Source organism: Phascolarctos cinereus, unplaced genomic scaffold (genome assembly GCF_003287225.1).
Source record: "Phascolarctos cinereus isolate Bilbo 61053 unplaced genomic scaffold, phaCin_HiC Scaffold_7;HRSCAF=346, whole genome shotgun sequence".
In the NCBI taxonomy this organism is placed as follows: Eukaryota; Metazoa; Chordata; class Mammalia; order Diprotodontia; family Phascolarctidae; genus Phascolarctos; species Phascolarctos cinereus.
Genome location: NW_027556180.1, coordinates 4,204,759 through 4,216,842, shown reverse-complemented (window position 1 = coordinate 4,216,842; position 12,084 = coordinate 4,204,759). Strand labels below are relative to the sequence as shown.

The window sequence follows — 12,084 nt, the reverse complement described above, 5'->3', positions numbered from 1 at the left end:
CGTACCTGAAGACATCGGTGGCAGAGTACCAGGGCTGCTCCCGAACAAGGATGAAACCCAGCAGGTGCATGGCCAGGCTGAAAAGCATGTTGAGAAACACAGACGAGAGCAGTGGAGGGGAGACTAGCCTGCCCAGAGGTCTGTAAGGAACCAGCTTGGGGTAGGCGGCATTCAAACTCACTGCAAGATAAAATGGGAAAAATCTCTTCTGAAGTACTCCTACTATGTGCTAGGCACTGGACTAGGCTTTGGGGATTTGAAGGGAAAAAATGAAGTGGCCCTTGCCCTCAAGGGGCTTACAGTCAGTCCACTGGATTTCAGACTACTATATTCCATAGAGAAGGGAGCAAATGATAAGACAGGCCAACCAGTGCACCTCACTCCCATCCCCATCTTTAGTTTCTTGTACATTCTTTTTTCTTAATGACTACTCCTTTGGTTTTCCTTCCTTTTCAGAATCAGCCCTGCTGGAATCCAATTGCACTTCTGATGGGCTCCTAGGGCATTGGCTACTGAAGAGGCAGCCCCACTAGGACAATGTAGTCCTCTGGGTAGAGTGGAAGGAATAGAATAATGACTTCACAGGCAGAAAGTTTTACATGTCGCTTACTTGTTATCCCAATGATGGTAGTGATGGCCAGATCCTGGAACAAAAACTGGTAATTTGAAAGGCTATTTGTTTTCTGAAAAGAAAAAGGGAAACATTGGTGAATGCCATCTCTTGCCATTAGGAAAAAAAAGCTAACATGATTGGAGCTGCTAAATGTATTCCCAGAAGACCAAATGGCTAGTTTTCAGCCGGGAGCTTGTCAAGGGAGGTGGCAAGAGGAGAAGCACTCCAGTCACCCTTCAGTCTCAGGGTCAATGAGTGGCATCGGTGGTGGGAGGACTGGCAGTGCCCATCTGTGACACTCCAAACAAAAGGGCAGCGGCCTGTTGGCACAGAGCCCTGTCAGTGCTGAGCCCTTATGTAGAGGCCATTTGTGCCCCAAGATGAAACTCTGCCAAGAATGGAATGTAAACGGAGCCTCGGATCAGCTCAGCCCTTGTTCTGTCCCCTCTTGTGTATCACTGCTGTCAGGGGCACAGGGGAGCACTCTGTCTTCAATGAGGATGTAATCGGAGTGCTGAGGCCTCATCTTCCTTTCCTACATGGAAAACAGAAATGTTCCTACTGCCCTTTCCGGAGATGAGTTTTTGTACATTTGGTTTGGGGATCACAGGATAGTGAGTGGCTGATAGTGAGCATGTGTTCACTGCCCTTTAATATCTCGGAGTCCTAAGACTTTTTAAAGTTAAGGTCATGTTTTCAACAAATGACCTCCCTTTCTCATGGCTGTGGCCAATAGTTGAAAAACACAATAGATGATTGGAGAGTGATGCAGGAGCTCCCACCCGGAATAACTCCACCCTCAGCGTCTAGAAAGATTCGACTCAGCTGAAGTGGCTTTTTGACAAAAGCTCAGACTTCCTAGAATATATCCATGAGTCAGGTTCGAAAACAGCCTCCATGTTTTCTTTTAATCTTATTTTGAATCTTATTTAACTCCAAAGTTAGAGCTGTTTAGCCTCCATGGTGCAGTCCAAGGTTATCCCACGAAAACCAGAGCCACAGAGCTGTTTTCTCAACCCAGGCATCTGGGTGCAGATGGAGAAACAATATGGTGCAATGGTCAGTGTGCAGAGTTTGATCGCCACTTCCAACACTTCTAATTGTAAGACCTTAGGCAAGTCTTGCCTCTCTGGGCCTTGGTTTCCTCATCTGAAAAATGATGGGTTGGACCAGCTGGCCCCCCCAGGTTTCTTCTAGACTCAGGATCCTCTATGTCTATGCCCTGCCATGGAGGAGGCCACATCCTCCTTCTGTCTCTCACTGGCCAACGGGATGGGGTCCACATCATACCCAATAAAGCAGGAGCACGCCGATGTACTGAATCATGCTGTACAGAGCCATGTATTTAAACATACAGAATGAGGTAACCAGCGCCGCACGTCCTTCCCTATTTAAGAAAAAGAAATGGGAGGTCAGTCGGTCAGTCAGGAGGACATACGCAGGGGGAGGTTGCTGGAGCATCGTCTTCCCAGGCGGGCTGGTCATCTTCCCGGGGGTCTGGGTGGGACCCTCACTGGCGGCCTTTCACCAAGCATTAAGTGACCTCTTGCTGAGCATGACTCGATCATAGAAGGTCAATGTGGGTTGGGCTAGAGGGACCACTGACAACATCTCCAACCTTGAAGCTGTGACCTTGTGAGTCTGTGGGGCTGTCTGGGGGCCATGGGTGCCATTGTGACCTAAGGACAAGTGTGTCGGTGCCACTGGGGAGGGAGCCCAGCAGGGTAGAAGATGATCGGGCTTCATGCTCTCCCCCATAGCTCTCATCTCTACAGCCTCAACCACAGGCTGGGCTATCTCTGTATCAATTAGCAATGACAGAAAGAGGCAGGTAGGGCAGTGCTAAGGGCACTAGAGGGAGTCAGGAGAGACCCAGGCTCCAATCCTGCTTTGGGCACTGACCATGGCTCCTTCACTGCAGCCTCCATATCTTCATCTGTAAAATGGGGGAGCAATGGTTATCACTCCAACCCATTAGCATTGCTATATGTAGCAAATGAAGTAGTGGCCATAATGGACTACGTGATGTGTTATCATTGACACAATTAGAGCTGGCTTCCAGGAAAGGATGCTGGGGAACTCTTGCCTTCTGGATTCTGTAGCGTCACATGCCCTATGATCACATGGTTCTCCCCAGTGATATGTATGGCCAAACAAATAATAGTCATTTTTACAAATGTGCACATTTTTTGCAGGTAAGATGGAAATTCTTCTTTTTAGTTATCAAATCTAATCTTTTAAACTTTTATGGACACAATACGGGAGTTGGCATGATTTGGTGAAAAGAATGCTCCTTACGGAGCCAGGCTTAATTCCCGGCTCCGCTCCTTAGGATCTGTTTGGCCTGTGAGTGCCCTCACCTCCGCTGACCTTAGTTTCCTCCTTTGTAAAATAAGGGGGTGGCCTCAGTGGCCCCCATGAGCCCTGCCAGCTCAAAGATTACACTGTGTAATGGCTTTTCAGGAATGGCTCCACTTTGGGTGGTCTCTCAGTCTTTGCAATTGACATTGGGGCCAGGTCAATGGGGATTCCCTTCAGGCATTCCGTCCTCCTTGTCAATGAGTCAAACGACCCTCAGCCTGCGAGACTGAGCCTGAGAGACAGTCTGAAAATATCCTGGCCCTTCCCTCTCCCTAGAAAGGGAAATACTTATGATGCACTTTCTAATGAAGCCGCCTGGGGGGCTCAGCCCCCTTCCCTCCCTCCTCACCTGCAACCAGTGACCTAGAAGGCCCCAGCCACAGATGCAATTCAATGTTATTTGGAGCCACTTTAAAACTAGAACAGAGCCAGGGGCAGAGCCCACTTCAGAGTGGAGCCTTGCTGGGTGGTTGGGAAGCTGGTAAATTCACTCTGGCCTAAATCACTGCTCCAGAGAGAACTCAGGAGGACTTGGACAAGGCTTCAGCCAGGCAAAAGCTGTAGTTCAGACGGAGGGACTGCACCCCCAGAGGAGGGCATGACTTGCCTCCTCTCCAGCTTTCAGGGAGATCAGGGAACCATATGGACCCAGAAAAATTCTCCTACTGCCTAACCAGTTGGCACATTCCCCTGAAACTCATAGACGAGACTATGCTGAAGAGAGTGGCACCCAGAACCGGAGCTGGGAGACCTAGGTGTTGACCAAGATTTGCGACTAGGAAGCTGTGTAACCTCAGGCAAGCCTCTGCAACTCCACGAGCCTCAGTCTTTTCATCTATAAAATGGGGATGGTAATAAGCAAGCTGCCAACTTTACAGTGTTGTTAAATAAAAAAGAACTTCGGCATGTGATAGAAATAGGAGTTGTGATTAGGTTTCTGAGCTCCCAGCTCTGTCTTGGGTTGCATGTTAAAGGAAGGATCTGAGAGAGCAACCAGCAGCATGGCAATGCTTATCCTAGTGTAATTTAGGTCAGGTGTCCGACGAGGGAAGAGGAGCAAAGTTAAGCATCATTGTAAAACCTAGAGAAAGGATGGCTGCTTCAAGCCCCTGGAAATGCAGAGGGGAAATCCCCTCTCAATCAGGCCCGAAGGAACCTTATTAAATAAGACTCATTCATCCAGCAAAATAGCCCAAAAACTCAGCCTCGTTCTATGAACGTCCCTGAAAATCTTGGGCCATTCCCATGTCTTGCTGGCTCTTTAGAACCGGGTGGCATGACCACCCAGGTGAAGCCAATGGGTTTGGATGGAGCACAGCCACCAAGTTGAACGCCTGGAGCCGCTTCTGCTCTACTTCCTGCCCTTCCCCCTTATGACCACGTGGGCTGGGGTTGGGAAACCCAAAGGAAAGCAGGGATTTGGGGAAGAGCAAACTTACTTAATGAGGTGGGGCACACATTCTATATTCGGGGTTTTGGAGGTGAATGGGGAAGCCACGGAGGCCTCTTGTTCAGACAGGGAAATGCCTGCATGAGCCATTTTCAAAGCCTGAAATGCAAACATTTGGGTTTCATTCACAAGTCAGTGTCCCCTATTCAAGGTATATGGGCAGCACCAGTAATCTGGGTGACTGACTCAGACAGTCTGTTCTTTTCTTCTCCTCTAACCCCGATCTGAGCCTGGCTGCTCCCCTGCCTGGAATGCGCCCCCTCCTCCCCTTGGCCCTTAGAACCTGGAAGGTTCAGCTCAGGGACCTCCTCCCCAAGGAGGCCTCCCCTGATTCCCCCTAGTTAGTGGCACTGTCTCCTTCAAGTTAGCTTGCATTTCTTTCTCTGTGTGCCTGTCATTCCCCTCAATAGAGTGTGAGCTTCTTGAGGTCGAGGACAATCATTTCCATCTTTGTGTCTCTAGCGCTTAGGCAGCTAGGTGGCACGATGGAGAGAGCGCCAGGCCTGGAGTCGGGAAGACTCGTCTTCCTGAGTTCAAATCCAACCTAAGACACTTATAGCTGTGTGACCCTAGGCAAGCCACTTACCCTGTTTGCCTCAGTTTCCTCTGCTGTAAAATAAGCTGGAGTATCTTTGCCAAGAAAACCCCAAACAAGGTCATAAAGAGCTGGCCATGACTGAAAATGACTCAATAACCTCTCTAGCACCGAGTATAGTGCCTGGCACGTGCTTCATCTGAGGGTTAGAGATTTCTTGTTAAAAACATATTTGATAATTGTACTTAAATGTAACTGGTTCCTTTATGACCTTACATATTTTATTTTACGGCTTTGCCAGACTAACTAGGTGCCAGAGTGGTCCCTGGCACAAAAAAAAAAAAGACTCAGCATCACTGTAATAGCAGATGCTTATAAAAATGTTTGTTAAATTTAAATGAATTTAGTACCAATTAAAAAAACAGAAAACCTTCTCCAGCCCTTCTTAATTTCTATGGTTTCTCTCTATTCCCTATTTATACTGTATATAGCTTGCTTCATATACATTTCTTTGCATGTTGTCTCCCTGTTAGATTATAAGCTTCTTGAGGGCAGGGACTGTTTTTTTGCCTTTTTTGCATCTCTAGCATTTAGCAACATGCCTGGCACACAGTAGGTGCTTAATAAATGTTTATCAATTGATTAATGATGTACCTATAATGCAGTAGGCAAGATACAAAGTCAGAAATGAACAGTTCCTACCTTCAAGGAGCTTACATTCTATGGAGGTCTAAGTGGGAGATGAGCACACAGGTAAGGAAATACAAAATATGTGCAGAATAAATATAAAGTCATTGGAGAGGGGAAAGGGGATTGACTTTAACTGAGTTGAATCCATGAAACCTCAGTGGGAAAGGAAGCATGGGGATAACTAACTCTCAGAGTGGAATCAGGGGCCCTTATTGGGGCCAGCTCTGTCTCTGACTTCCCAGTACTCTAGAGTTTGGTGGACGTGGACATGTCAATATCAAGGCTCTGAAGCACCTCCTTGTGATTCGGACCAAGGCCATGCCAGGAGCGTGCCCTCACTTACCCCACAGTCATTGGCTCCGTCGCCACACATACCTACAAAGTAACTACAGAGGGTAAAATCAGTAGATGCCTTAGCACCAAAACACCCTGACCTGGGAGTGCCTCGAGTTCAAGGATGCTAGGGTGGGAGCACACAGCAAGATCACAGAGGCTCGGGCCTGGTAACTCCAAGTTTATTTTCAGGGAGTTAGTCTAAGAGCCTGGAGCTGACCAGGCAGCAGCATTAGTCAACAGCCCAGGCAAAGGACAAGAGGGCTGGGGTGCTCACCCTGACTAAGGGCTTCATATGGGTTCCTGGACAATTCACCTAAGCCTTCTCAGGCTATAAGTTGGGATCCTGAGATAGAATTTGCAAATTCCAATCCAGGACCACAAGGATGAACATCTAGGGGCAGAAGCATGACCAGCACCCAGCTCAGAAAGCACGTCTGAAGCCACGACGGTCAAAGACAGCAGCCCGGCCCGAGCATCAGAACCACATGCCACTGCCCAAGGAAGACTTCCCCCTGGAATCCTATCTCACAAAACCAAATTCATCTCGAGCCCCCAGTGTAGAAGCCAAGAGCCCAGTCTGACCACACCACTGCCATTTCAAGGCGCATTGCTCATTCTTCTAACTCTCGGAATGGCCCCAAACCACTTTTTTGTGTTAAGCAATAAAACACCCAATGAGTTTGCTGCACAAGTGGGAGAGCTGTGTGTAATATGTGAGTGTGTGCCAAGCAGCAGCTCACTAGCGTGAGTCAAGTACAAGATCAGAAAGGTATCCATGGCTGGCCCATCTTCCCAGCTGAGTCTGAGGCTGTCAGGCTCATGTGACAAGAGACACCGTGCTTCCTGAGGGTGCTGGCCTGGGACTGGGGGTGGGAGACAGAGATCCTCTAAGAAACAAACACAGGTCTATTTTCAGGACTAATGACTGAGACTTCCCCACATTCACACCAGCTCCTGCTCAGCAGCAGGAGACCCAGAGGAAAAGCTAGAGTGGGATGAGGCTCCAGCCAGAGGCCTCCTGCTCTCCAAAGAACCTACTCCAGCTTCTGAAACTCTTCAACCAGCTTGGATTTCTGCCCAGGAGACATTCTGGCAAAAACTGTCGCATTCATCAGGATCTGTTAAAAAATATATATATAAATGGAAAGAGTTCATCACATCAAAAAGACATAGCAAGGAAGCAGGAGGATGCCATATCAGGAGACCGGGTTGACAATTGGCACAAATTAGATTGAAGTTCAAGTCTGCAGTTAATCTGTCTTCACTTGAGACTGAAATAGAGATTTAGACTCTGTTCATAAGCATGAGACCACTTTCCAGCATAGGAGTTCATCATCTCTAATCTCTCTACAAGTCACTGAGTCACTATTTTATGATTGCAACAGAGTGGAGATTTCCTGGGAGACAGATCTTGTTCCCTCCATTGGCAAAAGCCAGGCACCCAAACACGATGAGGTCCTACTGGAGCCCTGTATACAGTAAGTACTTAACAGATGCCCAACCCACTTGAGCCCCCTTAAAGTATACAGAGGGTATACAGAGAGCATCCCCTTAACCACAGCTGACATTTCTAAAGTACTTTAAGGCTGGCAAAGTACTTTACACATAGTGTTATCTCATTTGACCCTCATGACAACCCAAGCATTTTCTAAACTTGTCCCCCATTCCTAGAATGCTCTGCCTCCTCCAATCAGACTATGGACCCTCTCGGCCTCTTTTGATTCCCAACTTTCACAGGAAGCCTTCCCTAACCTCCCTGAATTCCAGTCCTTTCCTTCTTTAATTAGTTTCTATTTATCCTGTATAGAACTTGCTTTGCATATATTTGTTTGCATGTTGTCTCTCTCTTCAGATTGTATGCTCCTTGAGGGCAGGGACTGTCTTTTGCCTCTTTCTGTATCCTCAACACTTAGCAGAGTACCAGGCATATAGTAGGTGCTTAATAAATACTGATTGAGGGGGCAGCTAGGTGGCACAGTGGATAAAGCACCGGCCGTGGAGTTAGGAAGACCTGAGTTCAAATCCGGGCCTCAGACATGTAACACTTACTAGCTGTGTGACCCTGGGCAAGTCACTCACTCCCAATTGCCTCACCAATAAATAAATAAATAAATAAAAGAATGCTGATTGATTGATTGGTTAATTGATTCATAGATATCATTGACCCTATCTTACAGATGAGGAAACTAAGGTTGAAAGGTTAAGTGACTTGCCCAGGGTCACACAGCAATACGTATCTAAAGCAAGATTCAAACTCAGGTCGTCCTTGCTACAAAGACTCATGCTTTATCATCCATTATACCAACTAACTGGCTCAATTGTATCAATACAAGCTCCGCTTCATACAGTAGCGTAAGACTGGTGAAGTGCATGGGGTCAGTGAATTACCATTTAACACGAAAGGTTCGCTTGGGGGAGTTAGAGGACAATGAGCCCATCGGCTGGCCCTGGGAAGTTTGGCTCACACTGAGGTCACTGATCTCTGGTGGCTGGGTAACCTGTCAGACACCAGCCAGAGCTGAGCAGAAGGGTGCAGGACTGCGAAAGAGACAAGCTCCCGCAGAGAGACAGTGGTTCTACTCTAAGAGGGGCCATCAGAACTGGAACAGTCGGAGCTTCATCAAACTTCCCTGGTGGTCATAGGCCAGGAAGAAAAGGATTTGGCCATGAAATGAGTGAAGACAATGTAAACCCTCACCTACAACAGGCCAACGTGCATTCAGATGCATGTCTCCTCAAGGGGGGCCTCACTGATCATTCCTTTCTTTACTCTGCACAGCCCTGCCTCACTCAAATCCAAGCCAGTCGCAAGCCATGACCTTGCCTTCCTGATGACATTGGTCTTCAAGAGCAAAGGACAAACAAGAACCACGCGAACATTTTGTCTTGCATCACTTTCCTCCTGCTCTCAGTCTCCCATCTCCACGCCTTTATCCAGGCTGTGTCCCATGCCTGGAATGATTCCTCCTCACTGTCACATTTCAGAATTCCTTGTTTCCTTCAAGTGCACTCAGTACAAATGCCCCCTTCTGCAAAAGGTGTTTCCTGGTCCTTTCACACTCACCTTCTGGTGCCTCATCAATGACTTTGGATCTATTTTGTATCTTTTTTGTACGTACCTATCTATGAAGGCGTCTTGTATTCTGTATTGATTATAAGCTCCCTGAGGTCAGGGAATGGTTATTTTTGTCTTTTTATCCCTAGCATCTAGCACAGTGCCTAGCACATCTAATCCAATCCAATAAACATTGATTAAGCACCTACTATATTCCAGGCACTGTCCTTAAGAATCATGTAGCATATAGTAGGTGTTTGCTAAATGTCTCTTGATTCATTGATTGCTCTCCTCTTGAGCAGACTCCCTTTTTGTCCATGGCCCTCCCTGTGGCTTCTTTGTCTCTTGTTCTGGATGAGTGTACTTTTGATCAGTAACGTGATTCACTCACCAATGGAAAGCTTGAGCTCCTTGGAGCTACAGAAAGACACCTGGCATTCAAAGATCCTGAAAATCAGTCCCAACCTACTTCTCCTCTCAGAGCTCCCACTACTCCCCAACATAAACCATCTATTCAGTCCTACTCAATGTAGCCAGAACAAGTTATGTTCGTTCTCAATTTAATGCCTTTTCTTATGCTAATTGATTCCAACTTCTATCACCTCCAAGTTCCTTTGTTTTTCTATTCCACTTTTCCAAATCCTAACCATCCTTCAAGACTCGCCTCAAGTCCCATTCTTGCTCAATTGTTCAAGTCAATGGTTATCACCCCATTCTCTGCACTGATCAAATACTCACCTTCTGCACCTCTCACTTGGGCCTTCCATCCCATGATGCCCTGCACTCTAACTTAACTGCTTCACATATATACCATATGCCCTGGGTCTTTAATCAGATTGCAAACCTCTAGAAAACAGAGCAATGGCAAGGATTCCCTTTGTGTTCCTTCAGGACCTAGGACAGTGCAATCTAAGGCCTCACATCAACAAACATTTGTCTGATGATTGCCAAGGAATAAAACGACGTAAAATAACAGGAAACTGCCCAACAGAATTACACCATGTAGGTAATCTCTCTAATGATTCAGGACCCACTGTTTTAGTGTTCGGAATCGAGTCAGGGCTGTTCACCACACTCTGAAAACTCTCAAGTTGGCTGACATCTTTTCTAAAATGTAGTGCCCAGCATTAACCCCAACAGAATGCAGAGGAGGTATCCCCACTTTGTTTCTGGAAGCTATGTCTGTGTTAATGTTGCTCTAGTTTTATTGCTTGTCGTATCCTTGCTAATTCACGTCAAGCTTGCAAACCCCCCAAACGTTACACTGATGCCTAGAGACGCCTGTCTCATCTTGGGAAGTTGATTGTTTACACCCAAGGTCATGACTCTACATTTGCCCCAAATACTTTCATCTGATTCTATTAAGACTATTATTGTAGGTTATTAGAACCTCTTGGGACCCTGACTTTCACCCCATGTGCAATCTCTCCCTCTTAACTTTGTGTCACCTGTACATTTGCTCAAAATGAAACCTGTGCCTTTGTCCAACATCACTGAACTGGCAGATACCCCAACCTACTAACCCATTTTCAAAGGATGTCATGCTGCGAGTGAAATCAGTCATGGAAACACTGTGAATCTAGTCCCCAGACTTACTTTTGGCAGCAGACTGCTGAAATGTTGGCTTATCACCTGATAGGATTTCCCAGTCATGGCAAAATGATAACTTCCTTCTTCATCTCTGGGTTTGCTGACATCTTCCCCGATATTAATATAACTGTCCTGCAAGCCAGGCCATGGTTATTTCTGAACTTGCAACTGAAAACATTAATTGGTCAAAATCATAAGCACCTTCATAGGAGCATGATGGAAGCAGAGTAGGGCAGCTTCATGTTCCTTCTCAGCCCTCCTCTCTCCAGGTGCCCTATGTCAAGCTCCCCTTGCTGGATGAACTCACACACTTACAGAATGGAAATAGCAGTTCTCCCACTGTCCCACCAGGCCCTGGGCATCCCCAAATGACATTAGCTTAGCCAAACAGGAGTGTGGACATTAGGTTCTCACTAGTATAGCTCTAAGAAGGACAATTATCACCCCTCCCATGATATTCTTAGATAACAAAGTGCACCAGCACTGGACTTAGAGTCAGGAAAAAGTGGGTTCAAATGTCACCTTAGCTGTGTGACCTTGGGCAAGTCACTTGACCTTTGGGGGCCTCCATTTCCTCATCTGTAAAAGGGAGACTGGACTCAATGAGCCCAAGGTTCCTTCTAGCTCTAAACCAATGGTCCTCCTCTCCTGGTCAATGCAGAGCGCATCCAGAGTCTGCCCAAGGGAAGACTCACAGTATTCTAGTTTTCTAGACTTGATTCTCCCTGCCCAGCTCAGTGTGGCCCCACAAGAAGACAGAAATGGGAAAGTAACAACATTTAAACATTTTCTGTGGAAAAAAAAATCGGTTCTGATTTTCCAGGGCATCAGCATCTCAGCTGCACCCTAGCTCGCCTTTGGCTCAATGACCATTTGGAAACATGAGAAATAGTGGCAATGACTTTTCTTTTACCTGACCTCTCTGGCACAATGCACATACTTCTTTAGAAATAAGGATGGTAGGGTTTTTTTTTCTAGCAGTGGAAAAAATTGTACACCTGGGATACCTCTTATGATTGTGCACACACAGTACATGGCATGTAGTAGGTGATGAGGAAATATTTGCTGCCTAATGGACTGTGATGGAATGGAATTAGATGGAGGATTGTAGGACCCAAAATTAGAGTCAGGGGAGAACAAAGACAAAGTCAATCCCAATCTCCTTCTTTTTTAGATAAAGAAATGGAGGCCCACAAAGCTGCACTGACTTGCTCTCATTTGTTCAGGTAAGAAGGGGCAGAGTCAGGATTTGAACCCTGATCCCCTGGTTCTAGATCCAGCATCCTTCCCTTTCCACTTTACTGCCCTGCCTTTGGAGGTCACGCACAACCCCTTTGGCAGCAGGGCTGGGAGCAGGGGTCACTACAGAATCTCCCGAGACATTCCATGGAACTGTACCCACCCTGGTGTCACAGGCCTTATCTACTGGTCCGAAAGTGTGGACTCTCTCCACT

General features: G+C 46.8%; 1 protein-coding gene across 1 annotated transcript in view; it reads right to left on the bottom strand.

Moving 5' to 3' along the window:
- Positions 1–12,084, bottom strand: part of ATP13A4 (ATPase 13A4) — a 94,575-nt gene that overhangs the window by 12,337 nt on the left and 70,154 nt on the right. The window contains exons 20-26 of the mRNA XM_020964649.2: positions 10,637–10,762; positions 7,024–7,103; positions 5,993–6,035; positions 4,414–4,523; positions 1,904–2,000; positions 611–683; positions 6–180 (exon numbers count right to left, since the gene is read on the bottom strand). Coding sequence (XP_020820308.1) covers positions 6–180; positions 611–683; positions 1,904–2,000; positions 4,414–4,523; positions 5,993–6,035; positions 7,024–7,103; positions 10,637–10,762 — 704 coding nt within the window. The remainder of the gene's footprint in view (positions 1–5; positions 181–610; positions 684–1,903; positions 2,001–4,413; positions 4,524–5,992; positions 6,036–7,023; positions 7,104–10,636; positions 10,763–12,084) is intronic.